The sequence below is a fragment of the Eleutherodactylus coqui genome, chromosome 6 (assembly GCF_035609145.1).
Source record: "Eleutherodactylus coqui strain aEleCoq1 chromosome 6, aEleCoq1.hap1, whole genome shotgun sequence".
Taxonomy (NCBI): domain Eukaryota; kingdom Metazoa; phylum Chordata; class Amphibia; order Anura; family Eleutherodactylidae; genus Eleutherodactylus; species Eleutherodactylus coqui.
Genome location: NC_089842.1, coordinates 82,318,817 through 82,338,387, shown reverse-complemented (window position 1 = coordinate 82,338,387; position 19,571 = coordinate 82,318,817). Strand labels below are relative to the sequence as shown.

The 19,571-nt window shown below is 46.3% G+C and overlaps 1 protein-coding gene across 1 annotated transcript; it reads left to right on the top strand.

The window, feature by feature from the left end:
* Positions 1–19,070, top strand: LOC136633621 (sialic acid-binding Ig-like lectin 13). The gene is made up of 6 exons (XM_066609379.1): positions 1–400; positions 4,209–4,511; positions 5,575–5,592; positions 16,358–16,480; positions 18,135–18,190; positions 19,017–19,070. Exons 1-6 carry the CDS (start codon positions 1–3, stop codon positions 19,068–19,070), a joined length of 954 nt encoding a protein of 317 aa, XP_066465476.1.
* Positions 19,071–19,571: the final 501 nt, after the last annotated feature.

Below are 19,571 nucleotides of genomic sequence, written 5' to 3'. Positions count from 1 at the left end.
ATGATGTTCTTCATCTGTCCTTCTACAGGTGTCGGGTGTAAGGAGAATCCCGGGTATTCCATTTCCGTTCATCCTACCTTCATAGTCCAGAGGGGGCTCTGTGTCACCATCCCTTGCAATTTAACTGCTAATTCTAGAAATGTATTAAAGAATTCCAGGGGATCCTGGCTCAAGGGACCTTCAACTCCAGTGCAATTTGTAGCTACTAATGTGAAATCCAGACGAGTCCTGAAACAAAACTTCCATCTGACAGGAAATCCAGATAATGGAGACTGCACATTGACTATAACTGACGCCAGGAGAGAAGACACTGGCACCTATTTCTTTAGAGTTGAAGACAGTAATAATAGTTCTGTACATTTTAATTTTCTGGACTCCTTGGTCAGCGTGAACGTGACTGGTAAGTAAATGTAGATGGTAGTATCCTCAGGCGTACCAGTTATATAATTTCTGAAGAGGTTGGGAATTGTAGCACCTTGTTACAAATGGGAGCCAACTGGCTTTAACTGAATTATTTTCACAAAGCAGGATCGGTTCTTGTGCAAAAATTTATTAAAGTGGGGTGGGGCTTTACATCACACCGCATGCCCCCAGATGGTGATGTATCTGCTGTGGAGCAGCTTGATATCTGGAACATAGGTGCAGGTACTGTATATGGCACATGGCGCCACCACTGGTAGGATGCATGTTACATCTATGTATAGGACTGTCATCGTTACTGTATCATATGTAGCATATGTCCCCAAGAACATATGGGACTTGAGGATTAGTTTTATACTCTACAGTATCTGCCAGTTGTGTATATCTACAGGCCCTTATCTACAGAGTTTGGAAGAACCATGCCATTACAGTAGATTTATCAACCCTGAGGATATGTGAATGACTATATTAAAATATAAAGATTTCACAGGTGGGCAAAGAAATTCTTAAATATTAAAGGGGTTGTCCCGCGCCGAAACAGGTTTGTTTTTTTTTTTCAAACCCCCCCCCCCCCCGTTCGGCGCGAGACAACCCCGATGCAGGGGTTAAAAAAGAACACTGCACAGCGCTTACCTGAATCCCCGCGCTCCGGTGACTTCTTACTTACCGGTTGAAGATGGCCGCCGGGATCTTCTACCTCCGTGGACCGCAGCTCTTCTGTGCGGTCCATTGCCGATTCCAGCCTCCTGATTGGCTGGAATCGGCACGTGACAGGGCGGAGCTACACGGAGCTACACGGAGCCCCATTGAGAAGAGAAGAAGACCCGGACTGCGCAAGCGCGTCTAATTTGGCCATTAGACGGCGAAAATTAGACGGCAACCATGGAGACACATATTCACTGAAAAAGCCAAAAATACCTGAAAGTCTGCGAAGCAGACACGGTCGCCATAGGCACGATCGCCATAAGGCAGGCACAATCGCCACCGGCACAATCGCCGTAGGGCAGGCGCAATGGCCTTAAACCCTGAAAATATGTAGTCAGCCAGACAATAATGTGTGGAGGAGCAGCTTGTTCCTGGCAGGCTAATATGCAGTCACCCACTCAACCCAGCCCAGTTTGGGGAGGAGCAACTGCATATACTAATAGCCTGCACATGTGAACGATACCAAAGATGTCAGCCATAGATGGGTGGTGACCCACCATACAGGATATCAACCCTGGCTGATATGACAGTGGGTTGCCCTGTATCTCCAAGGTGGGCCACACTGGCTGACATCTTGGGCTCCCCCACCAACTAGCAAACTACATACAAAGATACTAATGCATACTAATAAAATGCGGGTGTTAGTACTGCATTTTGGCCAAAACGCATAGGCTGACGGACCGCGTCGAGGTCACACCGCTTCCGTCAGTACCTACGCTAACTCACAATAAATTACATAAAATCACAGAGGTGAGGAAAAAGAAAAAAACACATATTCATTGAAAAAGCCAAAAATACCTGAAAGTCTGCGAAGCAGACACGGTCGCCATAGGCACGATCGCCATAAGGCAGGCACAATCGCCACCGGCACAATCGCCGTAGGGCAGGCGCAATGGCCTTAAACCCTGAAAATATGTAGTCAGCCAGACAATAATGTGTGGAGGAGCAGCTTGTTCCTGGCAGGCTAATATGCAGTCACCCACTCAACCCAGCCCAGTTTGGGGAGGAGCGACTGCATATACTAATAGCCTGCACATGTGAACGATACCAAAGATGTCAGCCATAGATGGGTGGTGACCCACCATACAGGATATCAACCCTGGCTGATATGACAGTGGGTTGCCCTGTATCTCCAAGGTGGGCCACACTGGCTGACATCTTGGGCTCCCCCACCAACTAGCAAACTACATACAAAGATACTAATGCATACTAATAAAATGCGGGTGTTAGTACTGCATTTTGGCCAAAAATCACCTCTGTGATTTTATGTAATTTATTGTGAGTTAGCGTAGGTACTGACGGAAGCGGTGTGACCTCGACGCGGTCCGTCAGCCTATGCGTTTTGGCCAAAATGCAGTACTAACACCCGCATTTTATTAGTATGCATTAGTATCTTTGTATGTAGTTTGCTAGTTGGTGGGGGAGCCCAAGATGTCAGCCAGTGTGGCCCACCTTGGAGATACAGGGCAACCCACTGTCATATCAGCCAGGGTTGATATCCTGTATGGTGGGTCACCACCCATCTATGGCTGACATCTTTGGTATCGTTCACATGTGCAGGCTATTAGTATATGCAGTCGCTCCTCCCCAAACTGGGCTGGGTTGAGTGGGTGACTGCATATTAGCCTGCCAGGAACAAGCTGCTCCTCCACACATTATTGTCTGGCTGACTACATATTTTCAGGGCTTAAGGCCATTGCGCCTGCCCTACGGCGATTGTGCCGGTGGCGATTGTGCCTGCCTTATGGCGATCGTGCCTATGGCGACCGTGTCTGCTTCGCAGACTTTCAGGTATTTTTGGCTTTTTCAGTGAATATGCAACCATGGAGACGAGGACGCCAGCAACGGAACAGGTAAGTGAATAACTTTTGATAACTTCTGTATGGCTCATAATTAATGCACAATGTACATTACAAAGTGCATTAATATGGCCATACAGAAGTGTATAGACCCACTTGCTTTCGCGGGACAACCCCTTTAAAATATTAAAGAATATGTAGACCTTTCCAATGAATCTTAACTACAAATTCACCATTTTATGTATGCAGCTTCTATACATACCTGTGTGCGTAAGTGCTTCCTTGATTATGGACCTCAAACCTTGCCTATTCCACTCTGACACTCATACTCCCTTCCATCTGTTTCTTGCTACTTGCTAATTTACTGTACATTAGGTAGGTTAGTAGAAAACAGGTAACAGAAGGAAAGGAGCATGATGTCTGAATCAATTAATGCCCACAAAGGAAAATTACTCCTTGGATATTTCCCCTTAAAAGCAATCTTTATTCATTTATATATAAAAACCACCCAAAAGTAGAAAAAAGCTTGAAGTGTATACTGTTATTATTTTTTTAATTTACAGAATAAGTGATTCTATGCATTTTTGCAATGTGTTTTATTAGGCTATTATGTACATTTTTCCTTCAAAACCCCTCCTCTGCTGTGCAGCTGGACGAATACATTGTTAGTAAGTTGCTAGGGAAATCCCTATTCACCTCACTACATAACAGAAGAGGGAGTAGAGGGCAGACAGCTGTTACCATTGAACACTTTATTCATAAAGGTCGGTTATGATTTTACTCAGTTTTACGCACATACTTGTTGCTGTGCCCCACATCTGCACATTTGTCCCCAGCTCTTCTGCCTGCTGTTCTTACTTGGGCAGCGTTCTGTGAAGGTGAAGCCATTCTATGCCAACAGCTTCTCCATACACAGTGCCCACTCCCTGCCGGTCACGATGCACAGTGTATTGGGTGTACACTACTATATGTCACCACTTGATGCACTAACACCCTAACCCTGGAATTCTGATGGTTTCTGTACTAAGATATGTGTGATACTCTTCTTTATACCTAATGCTCAAACATCCGATCACTAGTGATTTAGCTTCCATCATTATTATATCTATATACAGTAAGGCAATTCTATTTACTTTCAAGTATATCACCAGTTCCATTTATCTCACTGGACCAGGTCTAAATTAGAGTTGTGTATACAGAACGGATTGGAACATTTTAATCAAAGACTGTGCAATGTTGCTTCATACTCTTTAGTAACCAGTTTTTTTTTGTTTTTTTTTAAAGACTTATCAGATGAACCGGAGATATCTCTTGTGGGAAATATTGTTGCGGGTGAGGAGGTAACACTAAATTGCATCAGTCCTGGGAGATGTTCTGGGAAAACTCCACTAATTACATGGAAAGGAGAAGTTGAAAAACGTGGAGAAACCAAGAGATATATGAAAAGGAATGAAGATGGTACAACAGAGTATCATGCCAGCCTCACCTTTATCCCATGGAATGTGCATGATCAGTCTGAACTCACCTGTAAAGTGACTTTTGAAAGTAATGTAACCACCAGTAGAAGCATCAACCTGAATGTTGTAGGTAAGTCTTCTGTTTGCGGCTGGGAAAAGAAAGGACATCAAGGAAAAGGAAAAAAAGAGGAAGAGGAAAGGGAAAAGGAAGGCGAGGGAAAGAACTTGAAGAGTAAAGTAAGGGAAAGAACTTGAAGGCAAAGAGAAAAAAAAGTTGAATGCAACATGAATTATTGGGAATAGAAATGAAAGGAAGGGTAGGATAGGGAAAGCGAAAGGGGAAGGGAACAAAGGGTGAAGATAAAGGGAATGGAAATAAAAATATTACAGTAGCTCATACATATCAGATCTGCAGGGGCCGACTCCTGGCACCTCACCAATCAACTAATTGAAGTGGCCGCAACACTAGCAAGTGTCGCCTCCCCATCACCATTTCATGCATTCCATGGTTTATCAGGAACAGCTTTACACATTTTGTAGTGGCTGTGCCTGGTACTGCTGCTTGACAGATAGGCCATAAATATCAAAGTCCCAGAGCACCTCATTTAAAGGAACTATATCACAATTTTTTCCCATATAATAGGTTGTTTTCTGATGACACATTCCCTTTAAGAGATAGGAAGGGGGGGGGGGGTTAAAGGGTAAGGAATAGAAAATAAATGAAGGGAAAAGAATAGGGATGAGCGAGTATACTCGCTAAAGCACTACTCATTTGAGGAATGTGCTTTAGACGAGTATCTCTCTGCTCGTCCCTGAAGATTCGGGAGCCGCCGCAGCTGACAGGTGAGTTGCGGCGGGGAGCAGGGGAGAGTGGGCAGGAGAGAGAGATCTCCCCTCCGTTCCTCCCCGCTCTCAACCGCCGCTCCCCGCTTCGCGGCGGCCCCCGAATGTTCAGGGACGAACAGGGAGATACTCGTCTAAAGCACATTACTCGGACGAGTAGTGCTTTAGCGAGTATACTCGCTCATCCATAGAAAAGAACATCAAAGAAACAGAAAGGGAAATTAAAGAATATGGAATTAATTGGTTTTTCTGTAGAATATGCACATCTCTTCCAGTCTAGTAGTAATAGTAGATTACATGTATAGAAAAGAGCTTTATCTTACAATGTCTGTCTCTTCTCACTTCTCCAGGTCGGCCAACTTGTCCAGGTAAAAATACTAATTATTTATTCTTCTTTCTATCATTATCATATTCATCTTTATTAGAGATGAGCGAACGTACTCGTCCTAGCTTGATGCTCGTTCGAGTATTAGCGTGTTCGAGATGCTCGTTACTCGTGACGAGTACCACGCGATGTTCGAGTTATTTTCACTTTCATCTCTGAGACGTTAGCGCGCTTTTCTGGCCAATAGAAAGACAGGGAAGGCATTACAACTTCCCCCTGCGACGTTCAAGCCCTATACCACCCCCCTGCAGTGAGTGGCTGGCGAGATCAGGTGTCACCCGAGTATATAAATCGGCCCCTTCCGCGGCTCGCTACAGATGCGTTCTGACAGAGATCAGGGAAAGTGCTGTCTTGCTGGAGTTGCTATAGCGAGAGTGTTAGGAGTATTTTAGGCTTCAAGAACCCCAACGGTCCTTCTTAGGGCCACATCTAACCGTGTGCAGTAGTGTGGAGGCTGCTTTTTGCAGTGTTGCACATTTTTTTTTTTTTGTATATCGGCCGTGCAGAGCATTGCGCCCTGCAGTAATTATACATAGTCCAGGGCCAGTAGTGGTGGTGAGGCAGGGACAGAAGACATATTTATAGAATATAGGCAGTGGGCCTTTCCAAAAACATTTGGGAAAAAAACATCTATTTGGGCCGCCTGTGACCGTCCTCTGTGTACTGGGTCTCTGCTGGGGGTAGTTGTCCTCCTAATTCATACGCAGCCAGCTAAGTGTTACAGCAGGCTTGCGCAAAATTATTTCCTGGCTCTGTGTTGGCTGTTACATCACCGCTGTATTGCAGTCCACAGTGCAACAGTTTGCAGTTATTTTACATACTCCAGGGCCAGTAGTGGTGAGGCAGGGACAGAAGACATATTTATAGAATATAGGCAGTGGGCCTTTCCAAAAACATTTGGGAAAAAACATCTATTTGGGCTGCCTGTGACAGTCCTCTGTGTACTGGGTCTCTGCTGGGGGTAGTTGTCCTCCTAATTCATACGCAGCCAGCTAAGTGTTACAGCAGGCTTGCGCAAAATTATTTCCTGGCTCTGCTGTGCGTTCCGTAAGCGAAGTCAGCCTCCAACCACAGGCCAATAAGCGGCACATTTAATTACAGCGTTCTGTTTCTGCACTACTGCTAATACACCATGCTGAGGGGTAGGGGTAGGCCTAGAGGACGTGGACGCGGGCGAGGACGCGGAGGCCCAAGTCAGGGTGTGGGCACAGGCCGAGCTCCAGATCCAGGTGTATCGCAGCCGACTGCTGCAGGATTAGGAGAGAGGCACGCTTCTGGCGTCCCCACATTCATCTCACAATTAATGGGTCCATGCGGTAGACCTTTATTAGAAAATGAGCAGTGTGAGCAGGTCCTGTCGTGGATGGCACAAAGTGCATCCAGCAATCTATCGACCACCCAGAGTTCTGCGCCGTCCACTGCTGCAACTCTGAATCCTCTGGCTGCTGCTCCTCCTTCCTCCCAGCCTCCTCACTCCATTACAATGACACATTCTGAGGAGCAGGCAGACTCCCAGGAACTGTTCTCAGGTCCCTGCCTAGAATGGGCAGCAATGGTTCCGAATCCTCTCCCACTGGAGGAGTTTGTCGTGACCGATGCCCAACCTTTTGAAAGTTCCCGGGGTCCGGGGGATGAGGCTGGGGACTTCCGGCAACTGTCTCAAGACCTTTCAGTGGGTGAGGAGGACGATGACGATGAGACACAGTTGTCTATCAGTGAGGTAGTAGTAAGGGCAGTAAGTCCGAGGGAGGAACGCACAGAGGATTCGGAGGAAGAGCAACAGGATGATGAGGTGACTGACCCAACCTGGTTTGCTACGCCTACTGAGGACAGGTCTTCAGAGGGGGAGGCAAGGGCAGCAGCAGGGCAGGTTGGAAGAGGCAGTGCGGTGGCCAGGGGTAGAGGCAGGGCCAGACCGAATAATCCACCAACTGTTTCCCAAAGCGCCCCCTCGCGCCATGCCACCCTGCAGAGGCCGAGGTGCTCAAAGGTCTGGCAGTTTTTCACTGAGAGTGCAGACGACCGTCGAACAGTGGTGTGCAACCTGTGTCGCGCCAAGATCAGCCGGGGAGCCACCACCACCAGCCTCACCACCACCAGCATGCGCAGACATATGATGGCCAAGCACCCCACAAGGTGGGACGAAGGCCGTTCACCGCCTCCGGTTTGCACCGCTGCCTCTCCCCCTGTGCCCCAACCTGCCACTGAGATCCAACCCCCCTCTCAGGACACAGGCACTACCGTCTCCTGGCCTGCACCCACACCCTCACCTCCACTGTCCTCGGCCCCATCCACCAATGTCTGTCAGCGCACCGTCCAGCCATCGCTAGCGCAAGTGTTGGAGCGCAAGCGCAAGTACGCCGCCACGCACCCGCATACTCAAGCGTTAAACGTGCACATAGCAAAATTTATCAGCCTGGAGATGCTGCCGTATAGGGTTGTGGAAACGGAGGCTTTCAAAAGTATGATGGCGGCCGCGGGCCCGCGCTACTTGGTTCCCAGTCGCCACTACTTTTCCCGATGTGCCGTCCCAGCCCTGCATGACCACGTCTCCCGCAACATTGTACGCGCCCTCACCAACGCGGTTACTGCCAAGGTCCACTTAACAACGGACACGTGGACAAGCACAGGCGGGCAGGGCCACTACATCTCCCTGACGGCACATTGGGTGAATTTAGTGGAGGCTGGGACAGAGTCAGAGCCTGGGACCGCTCACGTCCTACCCACCCCCAGAATTGCAGGCCCCAGCTCGGTGGTGGTATCTGCGGCGGTGTATGCTTCCTCCACTAAACCACCCTCCTCCTCCTCCGCAATCTCTGTCTCGCAATCAAGATGTGTGAGCAGCAGCATGTCGGCAGCAGTTGGTGTCGCGCGGCACGGCAGCACAGCGGTTGGCAAGCATTAGCAGGCCGTGCTGAAACTACTCAGCTTAGGAGATAAGAGGCACACGGCCCACGAACTGCTGCAGGGTCTGACAGAGCAGACCGACCGCTGGCTTGCGCCGCTGAGCCTCCAACCGGGCATGGTCGTGTGTGACAATGGCTGTAACCTGGTGGCGGCTCTGCAGCTCGGCAGCCTCACGCACGTGCCATGCCTGGCCCACGTCTTTAATTTGGTGGTTCAGCGCTTTCTGAAAAGCTACCCACGCTTGTCAGACCTGCTCGGAAAGGTGCGCCGGCTCTGCACACATTTCCGCAAGTCCCACACGGACGCTGCCACCCTGCGCACCCTGCAACATCGGTTTCATCTGCCAGTGCACCGACTGCTGCGCGACGTGCCCACACGGTGGAACTCTACGCTCCACATGTTAGCCAGGCTCTATGAGCAGCGTAGAGCTATAGTGGAATACCAACTCCAACATGGGCGGCGCAGTGGGAGTCAGCCTCCTCAATTCTTTACAGAAGAGTGGGCCTGGTTGGCAGACATCTGCCAGGTCCTTGGAAACTTTGAGGAGTCTACCCAGATAGTGAGCGGCGATGCTGCAATCATTAGCGTCACCATTCCTCTGCTATGCCTCTTGAGAAGTTCCCTGCAAAGCATAAAGGCAGACGCTTTGCGCTCGGAAACAGAGCCGGGGGAAGACAGTATGTCGCTGGATAGTCAGAGCACCCTCCTGTCTATATCTCAGAGCGTTGAGGAGGAGGAGCATGAGGAGGATGAGGAGGAGGGGGAAGAGACAGCTTGGCCCACTGCTGAGGGTACCCATGCTGCTTGCCTGTCATCCTTTCAGCGTGTATGGCCTGAGGAGGAGGAGGAGGCTCCTGAAAGTGATCTTCCTAGTGAGGACAGCCATGTGATGCGTACAGGTACTCTGGCACACATGGCTGACTTCATGTTAGGATGCCTTTCTCGTGACCCTCGCGTTACACGCATTCTGGCCACTACGGATTACCGGGTGTACACATTGCTCGACCCACGGTATAAGGAGAACTTTTCCACTCTGATACCCGAAGAGGAAAGGGGTTCGAGAGTGATGCTATACCACAGGACCCTGGCGGACAAGTTGATGGTAAAATTCCCATCCGACAGCGCTAGTGGCAGAAGGTGCAGTTCCGAGGGCCAGGTAGCAGGGGAGGTGCGGAGATCAGGCAGCATGTACAGCAGAGGCAGGGGAACACTCTCTAAGGCCTTTGACAGTTTTCTGGCTCCCCAGCAAGACTGTGTCACCGCTGCCCAGTCAAGGCTAAGTCGGCGGGAGCACTGTAAAAGGATAGTGAGGGAGTACGTAGCCGATTGCACGACCGTCCTCCGTGACGCCTCTGCCCCCTACAACTACTGAGTGTCGAAGCTGGACACGTGGCCTGAACTCGCGCTGTATGCCCTGGAGGTGCTTGCTTGTCCTGCGGCTAGCGTCTTGTCAGAGAGGGTGTTTAGTGCGGTTGGGGGAATCATCACAGATAAGCGTACGCGCCTGTCAACCGACAGTGCCGACAGGCTTACACTCATCAAGATGAACAAAGCCTGGATTTCCCCAGACTTCTCTTCTCCACCAGCGGACAGCAGCGATACCTAAGCAATACGTAGGCTGCACCCGCGGATGGAAGCATCGTTCTCTATCACCATCAAAAACGGGGACATTTTTGCTTCATCAATCTGTGTATAATATTCCTCCTCCTCCTGCTCCTCCTCCTGAAACCTGACATAATCACGCCGAACGGGCAATTTTTCTTAGGCCCACAAGGCTCAGTCATATAATTTTTCTAAACAATTTTTATACGTTTCAATGCTCATTAAAGCGTTGAAACTTGCACCTGAACCAATTTTTATTTTAACTGGGCTGCCTCCAGGCCTAGTTACCAATTAAGCCACATTAACCAAAGCGATTAATGGGTTTCACCTGCCCTCTTGGTTGGGCATGGGCAATTTTTCTGAGGTACATTAGTACTGTTGGTACATCAATTTTTTGGGGCCCTCGCCTACAATGTAATCCAATTAATTTTTTGCCCACCTGCATTACAGCTGACGTTACATCAGCTGTGCTGGGCACTGCAATGGGATATATTTATGTACCGCCAGTGGGTTCCAGGGAGCCACCCATGCTGTCGGTCCACACGGAGTTGTAACTGCATGTGTCCACTTCTAAAGAACCCCAGTCTGACTGGGGCATGCAGTGTGGGCCGAAGCCCACCTGCATTAAACATGACATTACCTCAGCTGTGATGGGCAATGCAATGGGATATATTTATGTACCGCCGGTGGGTTCCAGGGAGCCACCCATGCTGTCGGTCCACACGGAGTTGTAACTGCATGTGTACATTTCTAAAGAACCCCAGTCTGACTGGGGCATGCAGTGTGGGCCGAAGCCCACCTGCATTAAACATGACATTACCTCACCTGTGATGGGCAATGCTATGGGATATATTTATTTGCCGCCGGTGGCTTCCTGGCACCCACCCATGCTGTGGGTCCACAGGGACTTCACAATAGGGAGTTGTACCTGCCTGTGTCTATGAATTAAAAAGCCCAGTCAGGTTGGGGCATGCAGTGTGGGCCGAAGCCCACCTGCATTTTATCTGACGTTAGCTCTGCTGTCCAGGGCACTGCAATGGGATACATTTATGTACAGCCGTTGGGTTCCAGGGAGCCACCCATGCTGTGGGTGCACACGGAATTCCCATTGCGGAGTTGTACCTGCCTGTGACTATTTATAAAAAACCGCGGTCTGACTGGGGCATGCAGGCACCTTGACAGAATGAATAGTGTGTGGCACATAGGTTCCCCATTGCTATGCCCACGTGTGCAGCTCCTGATGGCGGTGGCACAGGATTATATTTCTCATTGCTTCTGTACAGCATTGTGGGCTATCGCCCCGCCCCTTTTAAAGAGGGTCGCTGCCTAGCCGTGCCAACCCTCTACAGTGTGTGCCTGCGGTTCCTCCTCATGGCAGACGCACTTATAAATAGACATGAGGGTGGTGTGGCATGAGGGCAGCTGAAGGCTGCGCAGGGACACTTTGGTGTGCGCTGTGGACACTGGGTCGTGCGGGGTGGGGGGTGGGGGGGTTGGGCAGCTTGTAACCCAGGAGAAGTGGCAGCGGAGTGTCATGCAGGCAGTGATAGTGCTTTGTTGGAGGTAGTGTGGTGCTTAGCTAAGGTATGCATTGCTAATGAGGGCCTTTCAGAAGTAAAAGTTGTTGTGGGGGGGGGCACTCTTGCCGCTATTGTGGCTTAATAGTGGGACCTGAGAACTTGAGATGCAGCCCAACATGTAGCCCCTCGCCTGCCCTATCTGTTGCTGTGTCGATCCCATCACTTTGTTGAATTGCCCAGATTTTCACACATGGAAACCTTAGCGAGCATCGGCGATATACAAAAATGCTTGGGTCGCCCATTGACTTCAATGGGGTTCGTTACTCGAAACGAACCCTCGAGCATCGCGAAATTTTCGTCCCGAGTAACGAGCACCCGAGCATTTTGGTGCTCGCTAGAGATGAGCGAACGTACTCGTCCGAGCTTGATGCTCGGGCGAATATTAGGGTGTTCGGGATGTTCGTTATTCGTAACGAACACCACACGATGTTCGGATATTCGGGTTACTTTAACTTTCTTCCCTGAGAAATCTTTTCTATATGCGCTCAATGGGGCCGGCGGCAGCAGCGCCAACCCCATTGAGAACATATAGAAGACAAATCCTTCTTCTCTGCCACAGCTGTAACAGCTGTGACAGAGAAGAACGATGTTTGCCCATTGAATTCAATGGAACCGGCAATACAGCCGACTCCACTGAATGCAATGGGCTGCCGGCGATCGCGGGATGAATTGTCGGAAAGGGGTTAAATATATAAGCCCTTTCCTGCAATTCATCCAGAAATGTGTAAAAATAAAAAATATATATATACTCACCTGGTGCCGGCAGACGGAGTTCAGCGCGGCAGGCTGCAGTTCTCCTGAACTGCTCTGAACAGCTGTGAGTAGTATTCAGCAGCCGGGGATTTAAAATCCCCGCCTGCTGAATAAGATGCCTCTGAATGGTCACAGCCTGACCAATCAGAGGCCAGCCCTCACTCACACCCATTCATGAATTCATGAATGGGTGAATGAGGGCTGCCTCTGATTGGCTCAGGGGCAGGAGAGCCGCCCCTGAGCCAATCAGAGGCAGCCCTCACTCACCCATTCATGAATGGGTGTGAGTGAGGGCTGGCCTCTGATTGGTCAGGCTGTGACCATTCAGAGGCATCTTATTCAGCAGGCGGGGATTTTAAATCCCCGGCTGCTGAATACTACTCACAGCTGTTCAGAGCAGTTCAGGAGAACTGCAGCCTGCCGCGCTGAACTCCGTCTGCCGGCACCAGGTGAGTATATATATATATTTTTTATTTTTACACATTTCTGGATGAATTGCAGGAAAGGGCTTATATATTTAACCCCTTTCCGACAATTCATCCCGCGATCGCCGGCAGCCCATTGCATTCAGTGGAGTCGGCTGTATTGACGGCTCCATTGAATTCAATGGGCTAACATCGTTCTTCTCTGCCACAGCTGTTACAGCTGTGGCAGAGGAGAACTTGCTGTGTCGTTCCCATCATTTTCTTGAATTGCCAAGATTTTCACACATGAAAACCTTAGCGAGCATCGGCGAAATACAAAAATGTTCCGGTCGCCCATTGACTTCAATGGGGTTCGTTATTCCAAACGAACACCCGAACATCGCGGGAAGTTCGTTTCGAATAACGCGAACCCGAACATTTTGGTGTTCGCTCATCTTTAGTGCTCGCTCATCTCTAATCTTTATCATAATCTACATTCACATCATCATCATTATTACCGCTCCTAGCAGCTGTTCTTTAGTAACTGAAATGTGGATGACTACCGCATGGCGTCTATCGCCTTCTTATTTTTCCTTATGGCCACAGCTCATCTTATTGTTATTTTGTAACACACATGCTTGTGCTATAACTTAAGACCTATGTTCAAGTTGATATACAACCGCTATAAAACAGTATATCACGTTTAGCAATCACACTGCAGCCCACTGGAAACTAAGGGGTTTTACAACATTTTCAATTTCTGTTCATATTTTAATTTTCTAGACTACTTTAAATAGATATAATATTACTATTACATTCTGTACACTAACCAAATCCCAGTAAAGAAAGCGATACAGAAGATAATAGTAACATTGCCAGTAATAAATAATAGTAAACCTCTAGAAGACTAAAGATAATGTAATGGTATTCTGAAAAGGAATACTCCACAACTGAGACACCTTGTTATATTTGGTGCTGGATCTTTGAACATGGCCTGCCCTAGCTATGTGTGACTCGTGCAGTCGCACAGGGCACCAGCCACCAACTTGTAGGAAAGGAGGAACCAGGTGGATATAGCCTCGAGCTCTTCTCTCATTAGGTCCACCTGGACAATGATCGTCTTCCACCTAGCAGCAACATCTTGTGGAGCTACATGAATTATATCCTACTTCTAGCTCTGTCTCCTTCCTTCTTATGTTCGGAGGTGCCGCTGTCAGCCCATGGGTGCTCCCACGACACAGTTGCTTAGTTTTTCTACTTTATTTATATTATGAGCTTGGTCCTGGCATCATGTTGACATATTGAAGTTGGTTTTTGCTGTATTTATGTACAGAATTTGGTTCTGGTATTGTGTCTAGATACTGAGGTTGGCCCATGCTGTACATATTTACTGAGTTTGCTTCTGCTGCTGTATTTATGCTTTGAGCTTGGTTCTGATGCCATATCTTATGAGCTTGGTTCTGGCATTGTGTTTACATACTGAGGTTGGTTTGTGTTGTATTCATGTTATGAGTTTGCTTTTGGTCCTGTATTAATGTTATGAGTAGAGATGAGCGAACGTACTCGGATAAGCACTACTCGTCCGAGTAATGTGCCTTATCCAAGTACCGCTGTACTCATGCTGAAAGATTCGGGATGCGCTGCGGAGCGGGGAGCTGCAGGGGACAGCGGGGAGGAACGGAGGGGAGATCTTTCTCTCCTTCTCTCCCGCCCGCTCTGCCCCGCTCCCCGCTGCGACTCACCTGTCAGCAGCGGAGCGCCCCGAATCTTTCAGCACGAGTACAGCGGTACTCGGATAAGGCACATTACTCGGACGAGTAGTGCTTATCCGAGTACGTTAGCTCATCTCTAGTTATGAGTTTGATTCTGGTGATGTATCTATGTACGGAGCTTGGTTCTGGTATTTATATACTGAGCTTTTCAGGTGTAGGTATGCAGCTCTCCTGCTGCTTTCTGCACAAGCAGAATACAGGCAGACTGCCTATCAATGCAATAAATATAGTTTTTTCTTATGACCAGGTGGAGGTGAAAAAATATTGCACAGTGTGCCAACTAACCTAAGATCAGCATTACCTTTGAATCTTTAAGCCATGCATCACCTTTAGAGATGAGCGAGCATACTCGTCCGAGCTTGATGCTCGTTCGAGTATTAGGGTGCTCGAGATGCTCGTTACTCGAGACGAGCACCACGCGATACTCATCTCGATTAAACGAGCACTGACCATTGAATTCAATGGAGCCGGCAATACAGCCGACTCCATTGAAAGCAATGGGCTGCCGGCGTACGCGGGATGAATTGTCGGGAAGGGCTTAAATATATAGAAGGGCTTAAATGTATAAGCCCTTCCCTGCAATTCATCTAGAAATGTGTAAAAATAAAAAATATATATATACTTACCTTGTCCCGGCAGAACGATGTTAGCCCATTGAATTCAATGGAGCCGCAATACAGCCGACTCCATTGAAAGCAATGGGCTGCCGGCGATCGTGGGACGAATTGTCGGGAAAGGGTTAAATATATAAGCCCTTCCCTGCAATTCATCCAGAAATGTGTAAAAATAAAAAATATATATATACTCACCTGGTGCCGGCAGACGGAGTTCAGCGCGGCAGGCTGCAGTTCTCCTGAACTGCTCTGAACAGCTGTGAGTAGTATTCAGCAGCCGGGGATATGAATGGGTGTGAGTGAGGGCTGGCCTCTGATTGGTCAGGCTGTGACCAATCAGAGGCATCTTATTCAGCAGGCGGGGATTTTAAATCCCCGGCTGCTGAATACTACTCACAGCTGTTCAGAGCAGTTCAGTAGAACTGCAGCCTGCCGCGCTGAACTCCGTCTGCCGGCACCAGGTGAGTATATATATATTTTTTATTTTTACACATTTCTGGATGAATTGCAGGGAAGGGCTTATATATTTAACCCTTTCCCGACAATTCATCCCGCGATCGCCGGCAGCCCATTGCTTTCAATGGAGTCGGCTGTATTGACGGCTCCATTGAATTCAATGGGCTAACATCGTTCTTCTCTGCCACAGCTGTTACAGCTGTGGCAGAGGAGAACGATCGTTATGCTGACAGTGGGGGGGGGGGGGGGTCTCACTCTTGCCGCTATTGTGGCTTAATAGTGGGACCTGGGAACTTGAGATGCAGCCCAAAATGTAGCTCCTCGCCTGCCCTATTCGTTTCTGTGTCGTTTTCATCACTTTCTTGTGTTTTGCAGATTTTCACAAATGAAAACCTTAGCGAGCATCGGCGATATACAAAAATGCTCGAGTCACCCATTGACTTCAATGGGGTTCGTTACTCGAAACGAACTCTTGAGCATCACTGAAAGTTCGACTCGAGTAACGAGCACCCGAGCATTTTGGTGCTCGCTCATCTCTAATCACCTTCTTAAAATCTGCATTAGGTATAACACAGCGTCTCAGTTATGTCTGGAGTGCTCCTTTAATCAACCAATAGTTTACTATTATGTCATGTTTCATTTCACCTCTATTTTTCATAGCTTGCTCATCTATATCTGTCCTCTTCATCATTGGGATGGTTGTTGGGAATGTCGTCATCTTGGCCCTAATCATTGTGGGGTCTTGTTGCTTTCTCATAAAACACACGAAGAAAAAACAAGCAGGTAATAGTAAACATTTACAGTGTTTCTTTTGCATTTCAATATCGCTGTCAAGCTTATGACATACTATGAGCTGGTGCAATATTTGGTACTTGCTGCCATCTATTAAAAGTAACAAATCCTACAATCAACCCACAATAACAGTATCAGTAATTGGACGTCACTGGCTTTACTTTGAATACAAGATAACAGTAAGCCTATATTTACACGGCCAAGTTTCACGCACGATTGTTTGTGTGTTGCAAGATGCACAGAAATCATATGCGAAAATAACCCACTGTTCTCAAAGGGTTAATAAACATGAGTGATTTTTATCTTGCACCGGTATATTAAAAAATTGTAGCATGTCCTATTTTTGGGCGGTTCTGTGACTAGCATGCGAGTGCCATGCATGTCTTCCATTTTAACAATTAGAGCAGCATGGAATTTTTTACAGGCATGTGCGATATCGGTCTGATTTTCTAGGGCTGGTATCACACTTGCCTATGTAAATACGGCCTGATGCAAAACTATTTCATCACATAATATGTCATAGCAGACGCCAAAAAAATAGGCTCCTCCTATAGATCTGCATATATTTTTTATGTAACTAATGTTTTCAGCTATTACAGTACTTTACCACATTAAAGATATTCCTAAACTGTACTTGGAATATAACACAGAATGTAACTCAGGAACAGTACGGGATAAGTAACACATGTACACAGTACCTCCACTAGCAGAATAGTGAGTGCAGCTCTGGAGTATAACACAGAATGTAACTCAGGAACAGCCAAGATAAGTAATGTATGTACACAGTGACTCTACCAGCAGAAAAGTGAGTGCAGCTCTGGAGCATAACACAGAATGTAACTCAGGAACAGCCAGGATAAGTAATGTATGTACCCAGTGACTCCACCAGCAGAATAGTAAATGCAGCTCTGGAGCATAACACAGAATGTAACTCAGGAACAGCCAGGATAAGTAATGTATGTACCCAGTGACTCCACCAGCAGAATAGTAAGTGCAGCTCTGGAGTATAGCACAGAATGTAACTCAGGAACAGCCAGGATAAGTAATGTATGTACCCAGTGACTCCACCAGCAGAAAAGTGAGTGCAGCTCTGGAGTATAACACAGAATGTAACTCAGGAACAGCCAGGATAATTAATGTATGTACCCAGTGACTCCACCAGCAGAATAGTGAGTGCAGCTCTGGAGTATAGCACAGAATGTAACTCAGGAACAGTTTAGGATAAGTAACACATATACACAGTGACTCCACTAGCAGAATAGTGAGTGCAGCTCTGGAGTATAATACATGATATAACTTAGGATCAGCCAGTATAAGTAATGCATGTACGCAGTGACTCCATCAACAGAATAGTGAGTGCAGCTCTGGAGTATAATACAGACTATAACTCAGAGTCAGCCAGGATTAGTAATGTATGTACACAGTGACTCCATCAACAGAATAGTGAGTGCAGCTCTGGCGTATAATACAAAATGTAACTCAGGATCAGTACAATGTATGCATGCACACATTAACTACTTTAGCTCTGGAGTATAAAAGGGCATATAAACTGTGAAACTATATTTTAATATAGATATAGTTGTTAAATTCACCCATCTGATAGATGTGCGTGTAGATTTGACTATGTTAATCATAATTTTTCTAGGAAATGGATTGCAGGATAGTAAACCAAGTGGAGAAGACACAGATTCTACTTATCAGGTATCATCATCATAACAGCTACTGAATTTAAAAAAAATTGTACACAAAAGCAAATAATGTTCTGGACCTTTGCTATATGAACAGCACACAGTTTCCATAACTATTCTTGGTAGCATGAAGACTAAAGCGTTAAACAAGTCAGGTGGCACAATATTACCCAGAGATGCTTATAGTAAGGACTGTACTGTGACAACCTGTCATTCATGTACATTGAAATGGTTAGTGATAGATACGTAGATAGATAGATAGATAGATAGATAGATAGATAGATGGATATGAGATAGATAGATATGAGATAGATAGATAGATAGATAGATATGAGATAGATAGATAGATAGATAGATAGATAGATAGATAGATAGATAGATAGATAGATAGATAGATAGATATGAGATAGATATGAGATAGATAGATAGATATGAGATAGATAGATAGATAGATAGACATGAGATAGATAGATAGATAGATAGATAGATAGATAGATAGATAGATAGATAGATATGAGATAGATAGATAGATATGAGATAGATAGATAGATAGATATGAGATAGATAGATAGATAGATAGATAGATAGATAGATAGATAGATAGATAGATAGATATGAGATAGATAGATATATACATAGATAGATAGATATGAGATAGATAGATAGATAGATATTAGATAGATATGAGATAGATAGATAGATAGGTATGAGATAGATAGATAGATAGATAGAATCTGTCCATCCGACTAAGAAATTCTGCAAACATGATTGAGAGTTGATGATTGACTATAGTGATGAAGTATGAAAATTATTATTCTGTATAAACTTTTGTTTTGAAGGATTTAATAGGACAGAAGGATGACATTTACTACAACTTAAGGATACAGAGATAATGAAGATCTTCATATTCTACAAACTTATTCTTTAAACATTCTCTAATCACATTACCTCTCATAATTAACTTATGTCTAATATAGTCTATTTTTCTTACATTTACAAAAGTTCAACATTCAATTTCCAATAAATGTTTAATGTTTCTTTATATAGAGTTGAGACTTCTTTGTTCATACAATTAAATTGTACTATTCCGACTATAGGGCACATACTACATTTTGTTAATGCAAAGAGTGCTACAGGTATAGTCTTATGTTTCAAATTGGTGGGTGAATATGTGAGATGCTTGTAGAATCATTAACAGGTCACACAGCACTTTGTGTAATCAAGACTGATTTCCTTTATTTGTTAACAGGCCAAAGTTTTTATAATCTTTTTAGACAAATACATTGAAAGCAAGGCTAGAGGACACCTGACTTATGCACATGCAGAACTTGTTATTATTAGTTTATTATTGGTTACTAAACTTTAACACTTGCATTGATTTTGGTATCTGGGCA